The 22,114-nt window shown below is 35.5% G+C and overlaps 1 protein-coding gene across 1 annotated transcript in view; it reads right to left on the bottom strand.

Annotated features, from left to right (window-relative positions):
• LOC129232959 (E3 ubiquitin-protein ligase MYCBP2-like) overlaps positions 1-22,114 on the bottom strand; it is a 284,810-nt gene that overhangs the window by 167,561 nt on the left and 95,135 nt on the right. Inside the window, exons 38-40 of the mRNA XM_054867051.1 lie at positions 18,148-18,326; positions 2,107-2,243; positions 1,826-1,926 (exon numbers count right to left, since the gene is read on the bottom strand). Of these exons, the coding sequence (XP_054723026.1) occupies positions 1,826-1,926; positions 2,107-2,243; positions 18,148-18,326 (417 nt within the window). The remainder of the gene's footprint in view (positions 1-1,825; positions 1,927-2,106; positions 2,244-18,147; positions 18,327-22,114) is intronic.

Raw genomic sequence — 22,114 nt, 5'->3', positions numbered from 1 at the left:
TCAGCGTGTGCAATTTTTCCAAATGTTCCAAAATTAAAAAAAAAGAGATCTGTGTGGAAGATATTTCAATAGGCAGGGTTGGAAACATGCTGTCCAGATACCTTGCCGTAACCAGTACCCAGACCCTCTACTGTGGTCAAGAAATAAATGAGGTTTGTGTTTTCCAAGTAATTTTGTCCTCATGTGTCAAGGTACTGTCTTTATTATATTTTTTAGTGAACAGCAGTATTGCAATGTTCTTGTTTGATGCATTCAATTTAAACTGAGGCTTGGGATATTTTTTAGTTAATCTATGTTATATAATACTAGCATTAGTTATATAACACTAGCATTAGCATTAGCCGAAAGGTGGTGCCCGTGCTAAGAATTTAAAGGAAGTTCGTTGAATAAAGAAATCTACACCCTCCTGACGTGAAAGGATCATTTTTCTTCAACTGACATGCGTAAACATCTTTTCGATCTTATTAAAGTCTCTTTGGAACTTAAAACTATTCGCCAAACAGATACAAAGATTCATAGTAGTTTTAAAACTCAAAATAACCCTTCAACTGTATAGTTCATTGCTTAACGTGCCACTACGTTACCGTAACTCTGCCTTTAGCGAAAGAAGCAGTTTTTTTTTCTGCAATTTAAACTGTTTCGCCAAATAAACAATACAATAATAAAAACGTTATAAAGAAATATCACAATAAAATAATATGGCAAATCAAATGATTTACTTAGATAAGTAACTATCTTCAACTATAAAAACAAAAACAAGCATTGAAGAAATACGGAAATCAATACCCAATAGAAAAATCCTACGATATCAAATTATGTACTTGAATATCAAAAAAAAAAAAAAAGCAATCAAAAGTTAGTTTGCTGATCAGTGACGTTGGTAACAGTTCGCACCCACGGCATGGTTCCTCGCAGCTATTGACACTTTCGACCAGCACCATTCGGATAGCGAATTCATAGAACTAAACTTACTCTGCCATCTATTAGGAATTCATAGAACTAAACATAATTTATATATTTAATTTCCAATTACAAATATTTCAGTCAATCTGATTTAAAAAAAAAAAAAATAGCCTATAGCATTCCTCAATAAATGGACTATTTAACACAAAAAGAATTTTTAATTTCAAATCAGTATAGCCTGAGATTAGCGAGTTCAAACAAACAAACAAATCGTAAAAAAGCAGTCGAAAGCTTTGTATTTTGGAATGAGTAAAACGACACAACATGTATAAAGTACAAATAAAGTATTAAAATAGAGTTAAAAACTCAGCAAACAGCTGTTTCGGGGCTGTCAAACGAAAAGCCCGCACTGTGTGGGCTTTTCATTCTTCTTTTATGCATTGATGAAAGGGCTTGCATTTGACAGCACCGAAACAGCTGTTGGCTTTTTTGACTCTATTTTAATACTTTATTTGTTCTTTATACACATGTCATTTTACTCAAACAAACTCCGCAGCTTTATAATATTAGTACAGACAATCATTTGTGGTTGTGGATTTCAATTCTTTCAGCCTGCGCCAAGAATTGTAGCGTTTTTTTTTTTTATTTACAGATTTTAATATTTAATCAAGAGCATGAATTGCTTGCTTTTTTTTTTTTTTCAGAGAAGCAATTTTTTGAACTTATGTTCCAATAGAATTTGAAATGATGCTTTCAACCATTGACAAATAGTTTTATACCTTTCCATTTCTAATGACCACCTCCTCTAAGCACAAAAAATAAATAACACTGGAACATCTGGAAAATTTGTTCTGCACAAGTAAATATTTACATCATCTTAAATGCAAAAAACCAAACCCTTAAATTCATAAATATTACTTACACGTGGATCAGATGTTGCTACTGGTCCTAAATGGGCAAAAATTAAAGGCAATAGCATGGTAACTACGTGAGAAGTCCCAAAGGCACAAAGTACATCCACATCTACAAACACAATACGAACACAATAATTTAACTTTGAATAACCAATTAGTACAATATAATTCAATAAACAGCTTTGAAAATTAGCAAATAATTATTCAAATAAAAAAATTGAATCAAGAATAATTAATAATAAGATACAAAAGAACAATTTTATAAAAGTTATTTTAATGAAACTTATACCTTCCACTGCTTGTGCTTTTGCAAAGAGCTTAACAGATGTCTTGACCACTGCATTGCATATAGATAAAGCATTCCTTCGAGCTTGTAATTCAGCTAAATCTCTAGTATTCTGCACACTTTCTGTATCTTGAGGTGTACTAGAAGTAACAAATTGAGAGAATTGAAAGACTAGCAACATAACATCAACCCAGGTGTAATCATGTCTCTTTATTATTCTGTTAGTGCTCTCATTTCAGTCTTTTCCCAGCCCAAGCCATCTGAGAGACGAAAAAGAATTTTGAATGATTTCTTTCAGTGTTTGCTTCAACTAACAGAATAGATACCATTTACTATACATAAGAATGTAATGTCAAACAAACTCCCCAGCATAGGCTGAACGAAATGTAACGGTTGGGGACCGGACTAGGTTGTTGCACTATTGGTCTAAATGACCGACATACATTTCCAAAAGCTATACAACTAGCCCAGTCAATAAAGATTTCGTGTCGCAACTAATTTAGGGAAAGCTAAATTTTTGCAGGTTGTTAGTACATAAAGTATACACTAAAAAAATACAAAGTCCCGACCCCCACCCTTCTTGCTTTCTCCCCCACCCCCTCCGAAACATTGCAAGAGCAGTACTATGATGGTACGCTTTTCGTGTAGCAACTAGTTAGGGGAAAGCTGAATTTTAGCAGGATGTTAGTACATAAAGTACACACTAAAAAGCCACAAATTCCCGACCAACACTCCTCTTGCTTTCCCCCCACCCCTTCCGAAACATTGCAATAGCGGTATTATGATTATACGCTTTTTGTGTCGCAACTAATTAGGGGAAAGCTGAATTTTGGCTGGATGTTAGTATGTAATGTATTCTTTAAAAAAGTACAAAGTCCCGACCTCCAACACTTATTCTTCCCCCCCTCCGAAACACTGCAAGAACAGTACTATGATTGTACGCTTTTCGTTTCGCAACTAATTAAGAGAAAGCTGAATTTTGGAAGGATGTTAGTACTCAATGTATTCTTTAAAAAAGTACAAAGTCCCGACCCCCACCACTCTTTCTCCCCCTAACTCCCTCCGAAATACAGCAAGAGCAGTACTATGATTATGCGCTTTCCGTGTTGCAACTAATTTGGGGAAAGCGTATGTTTTTCAAGATGTTAGTACAAAAAGTATACACTAAAATAAGAAAGTCCCGACCCGCACCCCTCTCCCCCCCCCCAGAAACATTGCAAGAGCAGTACTATGATTATACGCTTTTCGTGTCCCAACTAAATGTAGGGGAAAACTGTTTTTTTTTTTTTTTTTCTCAAGATGTTGATATACTAAGTATACAGTAAAAAAAAACACAGTACCTACTGTCTGACCACGGATTGTATGGAAAGACAAACATCCGTTTTACAGCCGGAAATGGATGAATCTATTATTTTTAACGATGCCAGCTTTTGCAGAAGCAGTCTCATTCAAATGAGCGGAATAACAGCATCAAATATTTTTACTTTCCCCCTCATTCAGATAGATTCATCTTATCTGGACGTTTGAAAATTCCATACAATCCGTGGTTGTTCAGTACCTCTATTGCTCCCCCCCCCCCCCCCCCCGAAACATCGCAATAGCAGTATTATGATTATACGCTTACAGCTCGAAAACTAATGATGATATCGGAATATTCCTTTTTTTATTTTACTTTTTAAAATATTATAAACCAGTGGTGCCCAACCTACTTCCCACAGGTCACATCCGTCCCATGAAACTGATCAGTATGAACCGTTGTTTTGCGAAATGTTATAACTCGAGGACTATGTAGCAACTGGTTTCTGAAAAACAGGTTGCATTCAAAAAAAAAAAAAGGCATCAATTTATTATAACTACAATTTTTCTTTTATAAGGGGTCATTTAACAGTTTGTTGACTTGGTCTGAAATATTGTTACAATGCATTGCACTACAGTGTCCACACATAGACGTACAATCGAACCCAGTTTTACGACAGCTACAGTTTGTAACACAATGTTTTACAGTTGCAAGATATTAGTAGGAGAATTTCACTTGGAGCAGAGAGGTAATTGTCATGATCTTAGGAATCAAGTCTGTTGCATGAAATATATTTCCAAACCCATTCTTCTGCTGGAAGTTTAAAACCTAACCAAGTTTGAATAAAAGTTTGTGAAAAGCAAGTAATCACAAAAATGTCCCTAAAGTCCACTTTTGATTTATCAAAACTTCCACCAACTTCAGACGTCACTCGTCAACATCTTTTTAAGGTTTCCACCAGAGTTTTTAGAGTCAACACCAGATTCAAACTCGGTTAGGTTTTAAACTTCTCCCAGAAGAGTGGGGTTGGCATTATACTTCATGCAACAGACTGATTCCTAAGTTCATGAAGATTACCTCTGCTTCAAGTGAAATTCTCCAATTAGTATCTTGCAATTGAAAAGATTATGTGTTTCAAACTGCATCTGTCGTAAAGCTAGGTTTGATTGCAGGTCTATGTGTGAACACTGTAGTGGAATGCACTGTAACTATTTCAGACCAAACCAACAAAATATTAGAAGATGGCCCCTTATTACATTGTTGATCCATTTCAAGAAAATGACTATTATCATATTATCTATAAATTTTGTTCAAACATTCCTTTCTAAGACGTAATGATAAAAAGCTATTAATTTATTGAAGTTACTATTTGGTTTTTGTTGTGAGATTTCTGCATATGATTAATTTGGTAAAATGGTGAAACTGAGCTATCTACATAAAAAGTGTATGTTTCATAATTTGTGTATAAGTGGTCCCCAACAATTTTTTCAGAAACCAATTTCTAAATATTTGGCTAACAATTTGTAACATTGTCATTAATCGTGCTTTTCGAGTTGTAACATTTCACAAAACAACGGGCAACACGGATCAGCTTCGCGGTCCGGATACGGCACCTGAGCCTTACCCACTGGTTTATAATATTGTTAGGAGTGAAATAAAAAAAGGAACACCCCGGTAACATCATAAATTTTCAAGCTGTACTAGTATAATCATAGTACTGAACTGATCAGTGTGCAATGTATCGGATGGAGGGGGGGAGGAGCAGCAAAGAGGGGTTGGGGTCGACACTGTGTAGGTTTTAGTGTACACTTTATGTACTAACACTGTGCAAAAATCCAGCTTTCTCTTAATTATCTGCGAAAAGAAAAGCGAATAATCATAGTACTGCTCTTGATAGTCTAAGTGTTTCGGAGAGGGGTGGAGCAAGAGGGGTAGGGGTCGGGACTTTGTGTTTTTTTAATGTTTTCTTTAGGTACTAACATCCTGCCAAAATTCAGCTTTCCCCTGATTAGTTGCGACACAAAAAGCGTATAATCATAGAACTGCTCTTGTAATGTTTCGGAGGAGGGTGGGGGGGGGAAACAAGAGGGGGGGGTCGGGACTTTGTGGCTTTTTAGTGTGTACTTTATGTACTAACACCCTGCCAAAATTCAGCTTTCTCCTAATTAGTTGCGACACGAAAAACGTATAATCATAGTACTGCTCTTGCAATGTTTTGGAGGGGGGTGGAGGTCGGGACTTTGTGGCTTTTTAGTGTGTACTTTATGTACTAACATCCTGCCAAAATTCAGCTTTCCCCTAATTAGTTGCGAGACGAAAAGTGTATAACCATAGTACTGCTCTTGCAATGTTTCAGAGGGGGGTGGGGGAGAAAGCAAGAGGGGTTGAGGTCGGGACTTTGTGGCTTTTTAGTGTGTACTTTATGTACTAACATCCTGCCAAAATTCAGCTTTCCCCTAATTAGTTGCGAGACGAAAAGCGTATAACCATAGTACTGCTCTTGCAATGTTTCGGGGGGGGGGGGGGGAGAAAGCAAGAGGGGTGGGGGTCGGGACTTTGTATTTTTTTAGTGTGTACTTTATTTGCTAACATCCTGCAAAAATTCAGCTTTCCCTAAATTAGTTGCGACAAAGCCTATTTTTTTACCTTCATTGACTGGGCTAAACCTCGAAGTACTGACAGAAGTTCTTAAAATTCTCTGTGAGGATTGGGTAGTTACTCAATGTCAGCGACACGGATGGGCCCCGTTCTCAATATAAGGGATGATGGAATAGAGCAAAGATACAAGGTGTATTCCGAAAGTAATGAAATTGAATTTCACAGGCCGCTTTTATTGGTCGGAGTGGAATCAAACTACTTGGATTTGGTAGGGGCCACCCCAAGGTTTTCCGGAAAACCGGTCTCAGTGTTCTCCGAGCTGTGGAAGTGACCAGACATCAGTTAATGTTAACCTCTGCGCACCGACCATGTCAAGGAAAAATGATATGCGATTAAGTTTTGTTGCTAAATCAACAAAATCTATTTTGGAGTAAACAAAATGATTCGTGAGGCTTACGGGGACTCTTCTTTGACCCACTCACAAGTTTTGAAGTGGTTAAAGACTTTTAGAGAGGGCTGGAAAGAGGTTCAAGATGAACACAGTTCTGGGCGGCCGTCAACAAGCAAAACCGGCAACAATGTGGCTTGTGTTCATCAATTGTTGAACTTATGTATCATAATATTATTCTTATATTATAATGTACGAAGATTAAAAAACAAATTTTTAAATTCCCAGAACAAAATGCAAATGTATGTGTAAAAATTGATTGAGAAATATATAAATCTTCACATATAAACTACACTTTCCATTGTTTTTTTTTTTTTTTTGGATTCTGTGTGCTCAAAAGATTTTGATTGGCTATACACCTATGCTGCTTTATGACTATTGGGTGCAGATAATTCCTTTTAGTTCCCCCCCCCTTTTGTTCATTGGAATTGGGATTTTGGTATTTGCTTTGCCTCAGCTAACCTGTGCAGTTTACAAAAGTTACTTACTCATATTGTTTTAAAAAGAATGTCTAATTCTGGTAGAAAAAAAGACCTAATTTGGCTTTCATTTGATGAAATAAAAAATGAAGCCAGTATTTCGTATCACAAAGGGTCTATATATACATTAGGGTGGAACGAGAAAAACAAAGTTTTTATTTTCGAATTGTAATAGCGCAAAAAAGTTGTGATTGGTGAAAACTTAAAAAAGAAAACAAAAAATTTTAAAATCGGATAATATCTTCCGATCCCGCAACGAGCCTAAAAATTTGAAAAAATGGAAAATTTCATGTGTTTTTAGCGATTTTTTAAAAACTTTGCTCCAACGTTTCTTTTTAATACTCTAAGACGGAAAAGTTACGATTGAGGAAGCCTTCAGAAATTTAAAAAAACATATTGAAATCAAAAATAATACTTTCTGATCCAGAAACAAGCATGAAGAGTAAAAAAAGGGAGAAGTTCATCTTTTCTTAGCGATTAAAAATAAAATTGTTCTTCTTGTTTTTTTTCCCCCGGTGTTACAGGGAAAAGAATTTTAAAAAACCCTATATTACACATAAACATTAATTTATTTCTTGACTTTTAAGGTATCTTCTAAACATGCAAAACTACCATTCTTTACAACAATGAAACATTTTCAAATAATAGAAAGTTATAAAATATTTATCAAATTTACAATCCAGTATACAAGCCTTATTGTTTTAAGTGTTACTTGTTGAAGCTAATTTATACTCAGATGTTTTGGAAAATGCGGGCATAATTGATCTAGATTTCAACGTTGCTCGTATGTAACCATCTCTTGATTTAAATCCACACACTTTGAGTGAAGCCTCCGTCACTAGCTTCACACATCTTTCGACAGCTTGCGTATGGCAGGGGAATGGTTTTATATCCCAGTCGGGTATAGTGCCTGTTGCAATAAGATTTTCAATGTCTTTGTTAGGAACTTTTCGAAGAAAAGGTGGAGAAGATAGCTTTGTCGTGTTCCAATTAATAATCTCTATGTAATATTCTGCTTCGAAATTTAGAGATGGAATGACAAAGTTTCTAATGCTTTTGCTTTTAGAAACAGACTCCCTAGCTTTTAAGACTTTTTTAAACGCTAGTTCTCTTATGTGCCTTCTTTCATCAAACACCATTGCCATTAATAAGTTTTCGGGATGCGCAAAGAACGAGTTTCTTTCAATGACAGGGTAAACAACTTGTTTTAGATTGTCAGGTAAGTATCGACAGGTCTGAATTGTTCTGTAAACATGAATGGCACCGTCTGTGAAATTTTTGCGGTTCTTTATTTCAAACCAGACCGGCATGCAACATCTCAAAATAAAAGTCGCTATGTCTTTTAACTCTCCTGATGGGATCGATACACTTACGTACAGTCTAAGGACTCTATTTGCACAAGTGAGCCATCTGGAATGTGAAAGTGGGCCGGGGTCACGATTTCACAAATCATTTGGGCAATCGCCACCCTTTATTGCCCGAGATATATCTAAAAGATATCTTTGATCCTTGCTCAAGCACTTTCTGTTTACATCTGGAATTGTACAGTCAATTGCTTGAAAATCTATTACTGGCAGTTTTTCGCAACCTCTGAGTTGTTCTCCTATTGGTCCAGAAAACGAATTTGGGCCAGTTGTTCCACCATCCAAATACCGATAAAGATGGCGAAAAGGCAACTCAATGAAATGTAATAAACAAATAGCCCATTGCAATCGTCGTCCAATATAAATTTCAAATTGACGAATCGCGCCACTTTTCCACCCAGTATTGATTTTAGTACCATCGCAACCTACGATGGCTAAATCATCCAGTGAAATTCTTTGTTCATTTAGATATGAAACAATGCTATTCACTATGTCTTTGGCTGATCCAGAGTTGGGAGACACGTGGCCAATATAAACAGAATCAGGTTCTTTGATAATAGAATAATGCTCTTCTTTCACTGTTCGCCGAAATTGCTTTGATTCAATCTTATCTATATATAAAGTATCGTCTTTTCTTCCGTCAAAATAAATACCCCGAACGGAGTCTTGTTTAATGCCACGTTGCAGATTTTTTCTATTTTGGATTTTTTCTCTCCTAATTTTTTGTCTATCAACAACTTTGGAAGTATCTGTTTCAGTCACTAAGCCAACGTCTTGAAGCACACTGGATGCTATGGCAGCAGTTGCACGATCAGTTAAGCCGTACCGATCGCTACTTAGTGCCGTAGTTTTCAGCTTAATCCTCATCTGCCATCGTGTTTTTTTCTCTGGGTCGGTTGACTTGTAATCATTAACAGTTTCTCTCTTGACTGAACAACTTGGTTGTTCTTCATTTGAAAGATCAGATTCATCTTTCTTGACTGAAACGCACTCAGTACCTTTTCGTTTTAAGGCATAGGCTTTTCTTTGAAATTTTTTTTTCAACCTTTTTGTTTCCTTTCGGTCCAAAGTTCCAATTTTTCCTATGCCATGTTTCCTCTGAAGAGAGAGAAATCTTTGTTCAGAGCTCGGCATCTTTTTAGATTTTTCACACGTACATTTCATGTAAATTGGACATTCACAAATGTCTGGGGTCTTTTTACAAGTGCAAACAACATTCATTACGCACTTACACGCAGAGACGTCAAAGAGTTTCCTTGCTTCACTTTTAAATTTATCAATCCTTTCTTTAAACTTTGGTTTATCCTTGTCTCGGTTGTAAGATCTCATGAAATTGAGATATTTTTTGTAGAAAACATCAATGAGCTGAGCATTTCTTTCCACGGAAACTGTAGGAATCGAGGCCTTATCAAAGATACATTTAACTTTTTGCGCCACTATGTCCTTAACAATAGAAAAACTCACTTTCGTGTTATTGACTTTTCTAGCTAACTCAAATCTCTCTTGAAAGCAACTTTGAAGTATATTTTCAGAAGTAGGGAGTTTATTTGTTGATAAATCTCTCGGGTGGCCAAATATAGGGCACTCAAAGGACTTTCTCGTAATTCTTTTCTGAAAAGATGGATTCATGTTTGAAACACGTTTAGCAGAGCAAATCGACTTCACACGTACATTAGAAACAATGAGAAATACTGATGCCAGCACGACTGCTTTATTCATTTAAGTAAGATACCTATAGACACAAGCCAACTAAAAAGCTCATAAATTCAAAATCGTGAGGCGCTAATGGGGCGTATTAGATGCATACACTGTACTGAGCGGCATAAACAAATATTAGTCTCGCGGGATTAAAGGGCCATGTGGACAATTTCAGAGGCAGGCTAATACTAAAATATCACATTTGTTTTATAAACAAACGTTCTTCCATTAGTACTTCGTACCGAACTTATGAGGATCGTTAAACTAAAATTTAAAAAAAAGCTGAAAAAGGGTTTAAAGTTTACATTTTTTCAAACATGTAGGTTCGTTGCGCGATTGAAAGATATTGTTTTATTTCAAAAAGATTTTTTTTTTGTTTTGAAGTCTTCACTAAACGTAACTTCTCTGTTCTGTAGCCTAAAAAAGTACATTGAACCAAAAATGTTAAAAATTCGGAAAAAAAAAACTGAAATTCTCAACTTCGATTTTTTAGGCTTGTTTCTGAATCAGAAGGTATACCAATCGCTTTACCAATCGTAACTTTTCCGTCTTAGAGCCTTAAAAAGAAACATTAAAACAAAATTTTTGAAAAATCACTAAGAAAACACGTAATTTTCCATTTTTTCAAATATTTAGGCTCGTTGCGGGATCAGAAGATATTATCCGATTTTTTAAATTTTTGTTTTGTTTTGTAAGTCTTCACCAATCGCAACTTTTCCGCACTATTACGGTTCGAAAATAAAAACTTTGTTTTTTTCGTTCCACCCTAATATACATACATACTAATATGTTAATCAAGTCAAACATTTCAATCAATATTTCCCTGCAATATTTCCCTGCTTTAATTAATCAAGAAATTAGGTATAATGTGACTATTGAATAACTGTTAATTACATGGAACCTTAATTACCTTCCGAAAATTAATTGTTTTTCTCGCAGATAGTATTTAAACCAAAAAAACCCGGTTTAAACCAAAAAAAACTGGTTTAAACCAAAAAAAAAAACGGTTTTTTTGTGAAAAAAACCGGTTTTTTTTACCAACCCTGAGAAGATTTTACATTTAAAGAGTTTTTTCTTCTTGGGGATGGGAGGGGGATAAAACAACTTTTTTTTTTCAGGAAAAACACTACAATGGATAAATAGCAAAACTTTTCAAAACACAAAATTTCTAGATTACTAATTCTCATTATTTAAGATTGATAAGAAATAAAAATATAATTCTTATGCATGGGTATAAAGTGACTATAATACTCATATTTTTATAACTGCATCTCAATTACCATTTCTTTTTTTATGGATATGCCTCGTATTACCTAATCCAGAAAATCACCAGTCAGACCGCAAATTCTTTCTCCATTTCCATTCCATTTGAGGTAGTGAGAAGCAAAGGGATGCAAGTGGCAAAATTAAAAATTTGGAGATAACCAGTACAAATGATAGGTGAACCTCTCCTCTGTCTTGAAGCAAGAGATTGTACTAGTAGCATTGGTAGCTGCTGCTGTACAGTATGATTCAGAAAAGAAATTTCAATGAAAGCCTACCAGGGATCTGATCTTTAAACGCATTTTACTCGAAACTTAAAATAGTCCACTTGCACCCCTTTGCTTCTCACTGCCTCATTTGTATAAAGAACAGGGTTCGCGTTTACGCGCTATAGCGGGTTTTTTACGCAAATTCGCGGGAAAGGGACTCAACTTCCGCGAAAAATCGGGTCCCAGGGACCCAGAAAACCCAAAAGATAAGAACCAGAAAAAAAAGGGAGAAAATGCTAAAGATCTATTTAGTAAATGCTTTTAAGCTTCAAAATGACCAGGAGAATCAACAGAAAAGGACTAAAATGACCCTATCTGTTTATCAGCTATTCAAACACACCCCAATTGTGGACCAGTCAATGGAATTTTAGTGATAAGACTGGAGCTTACAGTGACCTCCTGGGCAGAGCTCAGGGAGCAAGTTCACAAGTAGCCCATTATACTGTATTCTAAGAATAAGCTTTCTCTCAACTTTTATCTTGAGGAAATTCCTAAAAACAGAAATGAAGACTAAAAATAAGAGAGGTTTTCAATGCAATCTTCAGGATTAATACAAGACAATTGTACAGTAAAAATATTGCAATTTGGCATTCATGTAACCAGAATTACTTTTGAAAATCATCACTTCGCATCCCCAATAAAAAGAGGGGAGAAAAAAAATGGCGAACATTTTCCAGATCGCGCTAAACACAAAGAGTTCGGAACTTTACATTTTTCTTGTTAAATTGCTTATGAATACTTGAATTTTATACAAAAGCACTTTAACCTTGTTCTTTTTCTAATAAATCATCTCTTTCTGATGGGTTATTTTTATTTGGACTTGCAAAAGTCGGGTATTAATCGATCTTAAAAATAGAACAAAAACCAAAACAGATATTTTGAACGAGTCAAAATAAAGTCAAATATACTGATTTAAGATTGCAAATGAGCAATTTTCACACTCATATGAGAAAATGTTTCGTTTTTGCGATCGCGATTTATTATTATTATTATTATCTAATTGCCAATGATAATTGGGGGGGGAGGGGGTCTGTTTGCTTTTTTCGCTAAGAAAAATTTCCAGGAAAACAAAGGTTAAGGGAGTGCTTTTTGCTTGATCAGTCAGAGGCACTTGTTTTATATTTTATGGTAAAACCCATTTTTAAAGTAAATTTTGAGTTAATCTCATTGTAACTGACCAAATAGTTTCTCACATAACTAAGTCTTGCAAGTGTATTATTTGAAAATAATTTTACAATGATAAAATTACAAAAACTTAGGGCAAAAATAACCAATTTATTTTATTTCATGCCTCCCCCCCCCCCAAGTATAAATATTTTTATATTATTCATATACACACTAAGATTTTCTGTTTAAAATTTAAGGGACTCATTTTTTCCACCAAAGAACCCAAATCTATTTCATTAATGGGTCCCTGGGACCCAGGTTACGGATAGTTGAGCGCGAACACTGAAAGAAGATACCTAAAGAGAGGGGTTATCACAATTTGTGGTTGCAAAAATCATTATTTGAGTTCAAGAAGTCAAAATTCAAATGAATGCCAGGCACTGGATGCTGGATTTTTCTTTCAGCAATCACGATTGCTTATTGTTCTCACCAGGCCTGTGTCCAGATTTTTATAAAGGGAGGGGTTTTAATCTTACCTGCGGGAGGGGGAATTGAACCCCCCACAACCTTTAGTTTATGACAAATTGCTGATCCCAGTATGGCGTTTATACACCTGGAGGGGCTGCTGACCCCCCCCCCCTTTTTTTTTTTTGAGGGATAGTTTTGGCTGCGCAGGTGACCAAAGTAATTCTTCATTTTACAGGTTCACTTTAATCAAACCTTGTTTGTTTCTTTTTAATTAAATCTGCTTACTACATCTGCGATACATTGCAATAAATACTAAAATTTATCCACAAATTCTTTTATAATGTAGAATGTATTATGTTCTAAATAATTGAAATAATGCTTAATAAACTAAACAAGAAAGAGATTATTGCAGATACAAATTACATTACCAAACACCATCACTAATGCGTTTTCATTGCTACAACATATGCTAAATTCATCATAACCTCCTTACAATAAAAAATATTAATGCTTTGCATTGATAGATCATTCAGCAGTTCTTCCACCTTAGTTTTTCCGAAATATTATTTCAGTTGCGAAAGCTTTAACAGTTGTAAATTGCAGAAAAACTTAAGAAAAGAGAGAAAGTTGAAAAAAAAAAAACGCTGAACACAAACTTCACATTAAGATTAATTTAAGTCAAAAAAAAAACATTTTCTTCATTTCACTTGTTATTTTTCGCCAATGGGAGGGGTTTAACCCCTAAAACCCTCCCCTTGGACACGGCTCTGGTTCTCAGTTGACTGTTTTGATGTGCTATCATTTTATTTTCCCGCCAACACCCTCTGCAGCATCACCGTCGACCGGCATCTCACGATGCTGCTCCTATAGCGAAAACTGTCTCCAGGTTGCATCCATATGCTACACACATGCACATACATACATAACTACACACACACACACAAATACATACACCTACACACACATATACAAACACATACACACACAAACACACACTCAAACACATACATACACACACACGCATACATACAGTCACCTACACACAACTACCCACACACTCATCACACTCATGCCTGCACGCAGGCATAAACACATATGCCTACACACACATACACATTCCCCACCACACATTCATACCTGCACACAGACACAAACACACACCCCCTACACACAAACACCCTCCCCCCACACACACATAAACACACATGCCTACATACACACACACATGATTGCGAAAAACGTAATTTGAATTCCAGATGTCAAAATTCAAATTAATTATTTATTTATTTTTTTTTTTAATTTGGGCATTTTCTGAGCTGCGGTTGACTCTTTTGTGCTGATGAAGGGTTTTACTTTTTTTAACTCCTATTGGCTGCTGGCAAATGTAAGGTCTCCTTTAGCATTTTCATTTGATTTGTACTTTTAATTACATAGTAGCATTTTGTTTCCAAAATAATTGAAAGTGTCTGATTTAGTTCCAGAGTATTGACACAGAATGCAAAATTGGGAAAAAATAAACATTTACATTTAACATTATGCATGTTAAATAAATAAATACCTATATACAGAGCAGTACAAGGAAACTATTTCAATGAAAGTCTACCAAGGATCTGATCTTTAAACGCGTTTTACTCGAAATTTAAAATAGTCCACTAGCATCCCTTTGCTTCTCACTGCCTCATTTGTATAAAGAAGAAACCTAAGGCGAGGGGTTATCACAATTTGTGACTGAGGAAATCATTATTTCAGTTCAAGACATCAAAATTCAAATGAATGCCATGCACTGGATGCTGGATTTTTTTTATTATTTATTTTTTTTTTATTTATTTATTTATTTTTTTTTTATTTTATTTTATTTTTATTTATTTTTTTTTGGCCATTTTCTGAGCTGCGGTAGACTCTTTTGTGCTGATGAAAGGCTTTACTTTTTTTAACTCTAATGGCAGCCGGCAAATGTAAGGTCTCCTTTACCATTTTCATTTGATTTGAACTTTTAATTACATAATAGCATTTTGAATAAAATATGACAACGTGTATAAAGTACAAATTCAAATGAAAAAAGGTTAAAAAACCAGCAAACAGCTGTTTCGGCACTCTAAAATACATGTGCCATCATCAGTGCATTAAAAACGAAGACAGGTTCACAGGTTCACCCGACTAAAACACAGTCGAGGCGAACAATGGAATGAGAGACAAGTTGTAAAAGATATGAGAGCAGTACCAGAAACGATGACGTCAAGGTTACGTACTCAGGAGGATGGTTGCACTCAGGAGAAACGTCACGGACAAAAAATAAATCAAATAACAGACTTCCAAACATTAGGAAAAGGGGGAGTGTTAGACAAATCATTGACGATTAAATTTGCATTTTTCCATATGTAATCTGACTCCCAAAAATCTAAATCATGAATGGACGAACACCCGTGAATGATTTTGGCGGAAGAAAAAATAAAATTATGACCGCAGGACCAACAATGTTGAGCAATAGAGGAGCGTTTGAGATCCTTTTTTTTGACGTAATTTTCGTGTTCTTTTATCCGGAATTTGAGGGATCGACGAGTCTGCCCAATGTAGGCCAATTTGCACTGGCAGGAAACACTGTAAATGCCCCATCTGTCAAGGTTCTGAACAGGGTGTTTAAGCTGTGAAAATTTTAATTTATTAACAGGAGAAAAAGTGACGGAAAAATGAAACTTTTTTAACATTTTGGCAATTTGTAGACTGATTTTAGGAAAAAAGGGTAAGACAACGGAACTTGAATAGTTCACAGGAGCAAGTGTTTGATTTTTGTTAGTTGAGCTACAAAGCTTCTTATAAATGGTATCAATAATATCTAATGTGAATCCCTGATCCAACGCAATACTTCGTAGGTAATTCAGTTCTGATGAAAGTAAATTGGAATTTGAACAAATGGCCAAAGCACAGTAAATAAAAGATCTAAAAGCAGCCAATTTTTGTTTAGGAGGATGAACGTTCATCCTCCTAAACATCTGAATAAATTAATCATTGTAAGCAAAATCTTTTGACTGTAAATTATGATACAGGAAATTAGGCATTCTGCATTTTCAGGTTGCAGTCAGTGGCGGATACAAGGGGAGGGTCATGGGGGTCATGACCCCCCCCCCCTAAACCGCCAACAATAGTATCTGTCCACATTGTGTTCAAACTCTTAATGAATAAAATGTAAACGATTTCAGTTACCTTTCCATTTTATTAATTATTTTTAAAAGTAAAAAATTTAAATATTACTTCTGTCAATTGCTTGTGAAATTAATTAGAAACGTTTATGCTCTATTAAGTGCCTTATTCCTAGCCGATTTGGTGCTTTTAATGACATCCAAGCAGTTTCAAAACATTATTTAACCCAAAACCGTAGGTTTGGTCACGGGGGGGCGGGGGGGGGGGGGGAGTGTCATTATCCGGCATGCGGCATGACCCCTCCTAAAATGGTTATCTGTATCCGCCCCTGGTTGCAGTCTATTTAATTTTGCTTCATAAACATTCCTCGCTGTAGAAAATAGATGCTCACTAGCCATTTGTTATTTTTATTTGCTTTTGCAATCATTTATTTCATCGTTTGTTTATTTTAAATAAATAATTATGCTTGAAGTAGATAAATTTAGAATGTCAAATGAAAATTCATTTACATTTCCCAAAAGACACAGAATATGTAAACATTTTCTATTGTAGATTGGTATAAAATAAAAATTCAAATATTACAGTTAAAAAAGTGCATTAAAATATTCAGTATTCAATCGAATATTCGGTTAGAATTGGTACCTAATTGCAATCAAATATTCAGTATTCAACCTAAAATTCAGTTAGAATTGTAATGAAATATTCAGTACTCGGCAAAATATGGCATTCAGTGCACACTACTTAACTTACTACAAAATGTTATAAAGTATGTATTTGCTTGCATGGCGTGTCAAGAGATGGCGCCACTAAATAATGTAGTTATGTGTACGCGCTCTGCTCCAAGGCAGAGCCACGACGAGCAATGCAGGATGTTGGATGTGTAATCTAGGAATAAAGCATTTGATCTCTCCAATGTGTTTTCTGTCTCTGCAGAACCAACACTACACAAAATACCTTAGTTTTGCCATCAATCTTTGATTTGAACTGCACCATTGCTGCGGTCGCTCATCTGGTTTGCTAATTCTGCATTAGCTACCAGTTTGTTTGGCTCTCTTGGCTCCCTTTAGAGATTTTTCGCCTCCAGCTCATATAATTCCTATTCCAGACTGATTAGTGCTAAAAGGCACAAAACCGCAGTCCTCGGATGGAATAACTGAGCTGGCGGTGTATTTTAAGCACCACTTGCTTGTTTCTGTTTACATCATTGAGAATACATCGAATGTGTATTATCGTATTATCGAATGTGTATTATCACTGTGTGAATTATTTGCAGATAGAAAGATGGGGCATTGGTTGCCCGATCGGTAGAGTGTCGGATTCGGGGCCGGAGGGTCCTGAGTTCGAACCTCCATGGTCGAAGATCCACCGTCGTCATTAAACATGGGCGACGTTAAATATGCTCTTGGTCTCAATGTCCTCCAAGTGAAACGATACCTCTGGGGGTGCTAGCACCAGGTAGCTATTAGCTCCTTTTCTAGTTCTGAATTCTCATTAACTGTTCAATCTGGTGATGGTGCTGACATCTATCGGTATAAAAAATAATGGAGGCAAGGCACTTAGTATGCAGTCCTCGACATAAATACAGTTGTAGTCAGTTGTGATTCGGAATCGAAGTGAAATCGAAATAGAAAGATAGTTGCTAGACCAAAATCAGATTTTAGAAGAATAAAACTACTGTGTGGGACTACGGTAAAACAAAATCTCATTGCTCTAAGTTGAACATGCAAGAAAGCATAGCTAACAAAGGAAAGTTTGGCAGTTCTTGGCCACATACAAATTGTAAATTAGGAAAAAAAATATTGGTTTAGAGTGTAATTAGACTGATAACATTATTAGAGATGCAAATGAACAATTCATTATACATGACTTCAAGTTAAAAACAATGATTACGTATCATTCAAAAGAATATTTCTACCTGTAATATAATATTTGAGGAATTTGGCCTCTGGTGTGATTCGTCCCATTGAAACTCAATGAGCAATCAGTGAAAGTAAAAATACATCCATCAGGACCTTTAACTTGAGACAAACCACCATCACCATTATTTGTTCTTGAGCCATGATTTCTTAACCTAACAGCATATTTTACATTTTCCTAAGTAAAAATACACACAAGTCAAGAATTCTACATAAAATTTTCATAGTGGAAATTAAAAGTAACAATATACATAGTGGCAACTTACAAATATTGAAACATTTCATTTAACAAACATAAAAGCCATAAATGATAAATAATTAATAGGATAACATTGCAAACAAAAATAGAATTACAATCAATCACAAAGATAATCATTTAAACAACCTGAAACAAAATTATTGAATGGTAAGTATCTTATTCATGCAGAACAGAAACCTTAAAACAAATCAAATTTCTATGCATGTTTGTTTTATTTAAGGCTCTAAAACAGGGCCGTAGACAGGGTGGGGAACGTCAGGACAAATCCCCCCCCCCGAAATTCTAGGACACAAACTTTTTAGTCCTTCCCTTTTTTTAGTTTTTCCATCTCCACTCAAAAAAAAGAAAGAAAGAAAAGAAACAACCAAGACTCGGAATACTCTAATCAAAACCCCTCCCTGCACAAAAAATGCGCAGTGGACAGGGGTCATTGTTTGAAATGGAGAATGTCGTAGACTGGTTCATCTTCCATTTTCTCTTTCAAAAGTAGAGGGAGATTCAGGGACGGATCCAGACAGAATTCTCGGAGGAGGCCATTTGAAAAAATACGATGCTTTGGAAAAATTTTGAATTTTACAAATATCAAAATAGCCCACCTTTAACTAAAGCATTTTGTAAGGAATTTTCACTAGGCGACGCAAGTTTAACAAAAAGGCTGTATAACCTTCCCAATAATTTTCCTCTTTTCTTAACAAACGTGTGCATATATCGTGGCCTCAAAGTGGTATTCCTATAATCACTACTGTGTTCTGAGGCGACTGTGTAGGACTTCTAATTTAAGAGGAAGCCGATATGAACCAACCTTAAGTACAATATTAACTCTGAAGTAAAGGGGGTCAGGGGGTTTCTTCCCCGGAAAATTTTCGAATTTGAAGTCTTAAAAACGTATTTTACACAATCTTTGGTAATGTTAGGGGAGAGGAGGTCTGGTGGCGCTCCCGTCTATTTTTCGAAATAGTAGCTCTAAGAATGCAGTTTCATACGATCTTTGATGATGTTAGAGGGAGGAGAGATTTGAGGGTCCATCTAAGGAAATTTTTCTTTGTAATCTTAGAAATGCATTTCAAGTGTTTTTTGTAACATTAAAGGCTCGGGTGCCCCCTCTCCCCCCGCCCATTTTTCGAAATTGAAACCTTAAAAACACAAACATTATCTCCAATAATGTTAAGAAGAAGGAGGTTCGGGATTTCACTGGCGAATTTTTTTTTCTTTTTTTGCCATTGTAGATCCAAACCCGCAGTTTAATACGATCTTTTCCTGATGATACGTAGAGGAGAACAGGGGCGTAGCTAAGGGGGGGGTTTTGGGGACAAAACCCCCCCCCGAAAAATTAGTCTCAAAAAAAAAAGAGAAAAAGAAAAGAGAAGAGAAGAGAAAGAAAAAAAAAGAAGAAAAGGAAAAAATTCCAAGCGATTATATATATATATATATATATATATATTATATTATATATATATTTATATATTATATATATTATATATATATATATATATATATATATATATATATATATATATATATTATATATATTATATATATATACATATATATATATAAAAGAAGTAACCCCCCCCGAAAGTCGGGTCTAGCTACGCCACTGGAGGAGAAATTCGAGGGCCGACACCAAGAAATTTTTCTAGTTTGCAGTCTTAAAGATTCATTTTAATTATCTTTGGTAGTAGTAGGGGAGAAAAGATTTGGAGCTCTAAGGCTGTTTCAGACGTTTTTTGGTGATGTTAGGGGAGGAGAGATTAATAAAAAGGCTCCTCCCAGGATATTTCACTAATTTATAGGCTTAAAAACGCATTCTAGACTATCTTTGGTAAGATGTTCTTTGGTTGAAGAGATTCTGAGGTTCACTCCAAATTGTTTTTCAAAATTGAACTCTTTAAATTGTAAATGCAGGCAATCTATGTTTAACTTTTAGAGGACGAGCAATTCTTCGAAATTGATGCTCCAGAAACGTAACTTTTAAAGACTGTCAATGATGTTAGGGAGGGAGGAGCTCTCACCCAGAAACATTTTGAAACTCAAGTTATTGAAATAAAATTTATGCCGATCTTGAACGATGTTGGCAAAAATGAGAGGTGGGGACCCTTCCCTGGAAACTTTTACAAGTTATTTTTTCAAACGTGATTTGTAGACAATCTTTGATTGCATTACCAAGAGGAAGAGGGGTTGTTTGGAGGGTCCCATGTTAAAAAAGGGAATGAAGAATAATTGCATAGCACTGTCTAAAGCCAGGTAAAAACTTAAATCTAACTTTAACTTAAAGCGCAATCATTAAATGTATAACTTTTTAACGGACACTTACTAACACATATCCCTTTTCCTTCCCCCATGGGGAAGTAAACACTACAAACAAGACGAGCCCATTATGCTAAATGAACCCAAATATTTGGTACACAATTATTATTTTCGAAATTTTTGCGGGGTGGTCATGCCCTTCCTCCGGCATTGTTTCCATTCTTGTTAAGACTTCACATGAATTACAGTAAAGTTTTTTTTTCTTCACTTTAAGCTGGGAAAGAGGGTTTAAAAAACTATACCTTGAAACTTCTTCAGGGTGGTTTTATGGCTCCCCGGGTTTTTATATTCTTGTTAGGAATTCGAGGAATAATAAGGATTTTTTTACATTTAGCTCTAAAAAGGGTTTTTGAGTATTTTTGAAACGTTTTCATGGTGGCTATGGCCCTCATCTCATTGTTTTTTTATTGTTAGACTTTGTATGTATTATAGGGGACTTTTTTTGCATTTTTGCTCAAAAAAAGGGATTTTAACTATTCTTGAAATTTTCTCGGAGGGGACCATGGCCCCAATGGTCCCCTCCCTGGATCCGCCTATGGGGGGATTGGGGTTCCCTCTGTCCTCTGATGGACCATAAAGTTTCGTGGTGGGTTGAATGTTCCACTGATTTCACTGCCTAAACACCCCCTAAAAATAGCTTTTTAGCATTTGGTATCATCGCTTTGTGCGTTTGGTAAATGCTGACTCTTTACTCATTGTCAACATAGCTTTGCAAGCTATATTTCATTTTTTAGGATAACGCATATATAGTTGACTACTGATAAATTTCACGTTCATACATATTTAAAAGTATTTAATCAGGTATATAGTTGATCTGTAGATATATTTTTGGGGGGTATTTCAAGTACATTTTTGGTGCAAGAATTATCAATACATTCATTTAAAACAAGCATTTTAAATGCAACTATACTTTACGACTGAAAACAGCTACGAGAAATGCGACGAAAGAAGAGCGATTGATGGGGCTCACTTTATTAAGTGTATTTCGGGATATTCCCATTTGTCTCGAGAAAGTAGTAGAAAGTAGTAAAAAGTTCTCGTCGCATATGGTTTTATAATAAGTTAATAAAAAAAGTTATTTTAAACCAATTTTTTATTACTTTCAGTTTGATTTTGCAAACCCCAAATAAACGCAACTTTGAACCCTATCCCACCTCCCCTCTGGACTAATTGTCTGGAACCACACTTGCCTCTGACCATGTCCGCCCCCCCCCCCCCCCGAAAAAAATTCCTGGCTACGGCCTTGCTCTAAAATCTAACAGGCATGATAAAATAATGTATGTGATCAGATAACAGTTGGATGTCTTCCAGTACCTTTTTAAACTATGCAAAGAGTACTTTATTGAAATCTTTAGCATCATAAAAATTCTCAAAATAATGATTTTTTTTTTTTTTTTGTG

This window comes from Uloborus diversus, chromosome 1 (genome assembly GCF_026930045.1).
Source record: "Uloborus diversus isolate 005 chromosome 1, Udiv.v.3.1, whole genome shotgun sequence".
Classification (NCBI taxonomy): domain Eukaryota; kingdom Metazoa; phylum Arthropoda; class Arachnida; order Araneae; family Uloboridae; genus Uloborus; species Uloborus diversus.
Note: the sequence above shows the minus strand (reverse complement) of the source record. Positions and strands in the feature narration are given on the sequence as shown.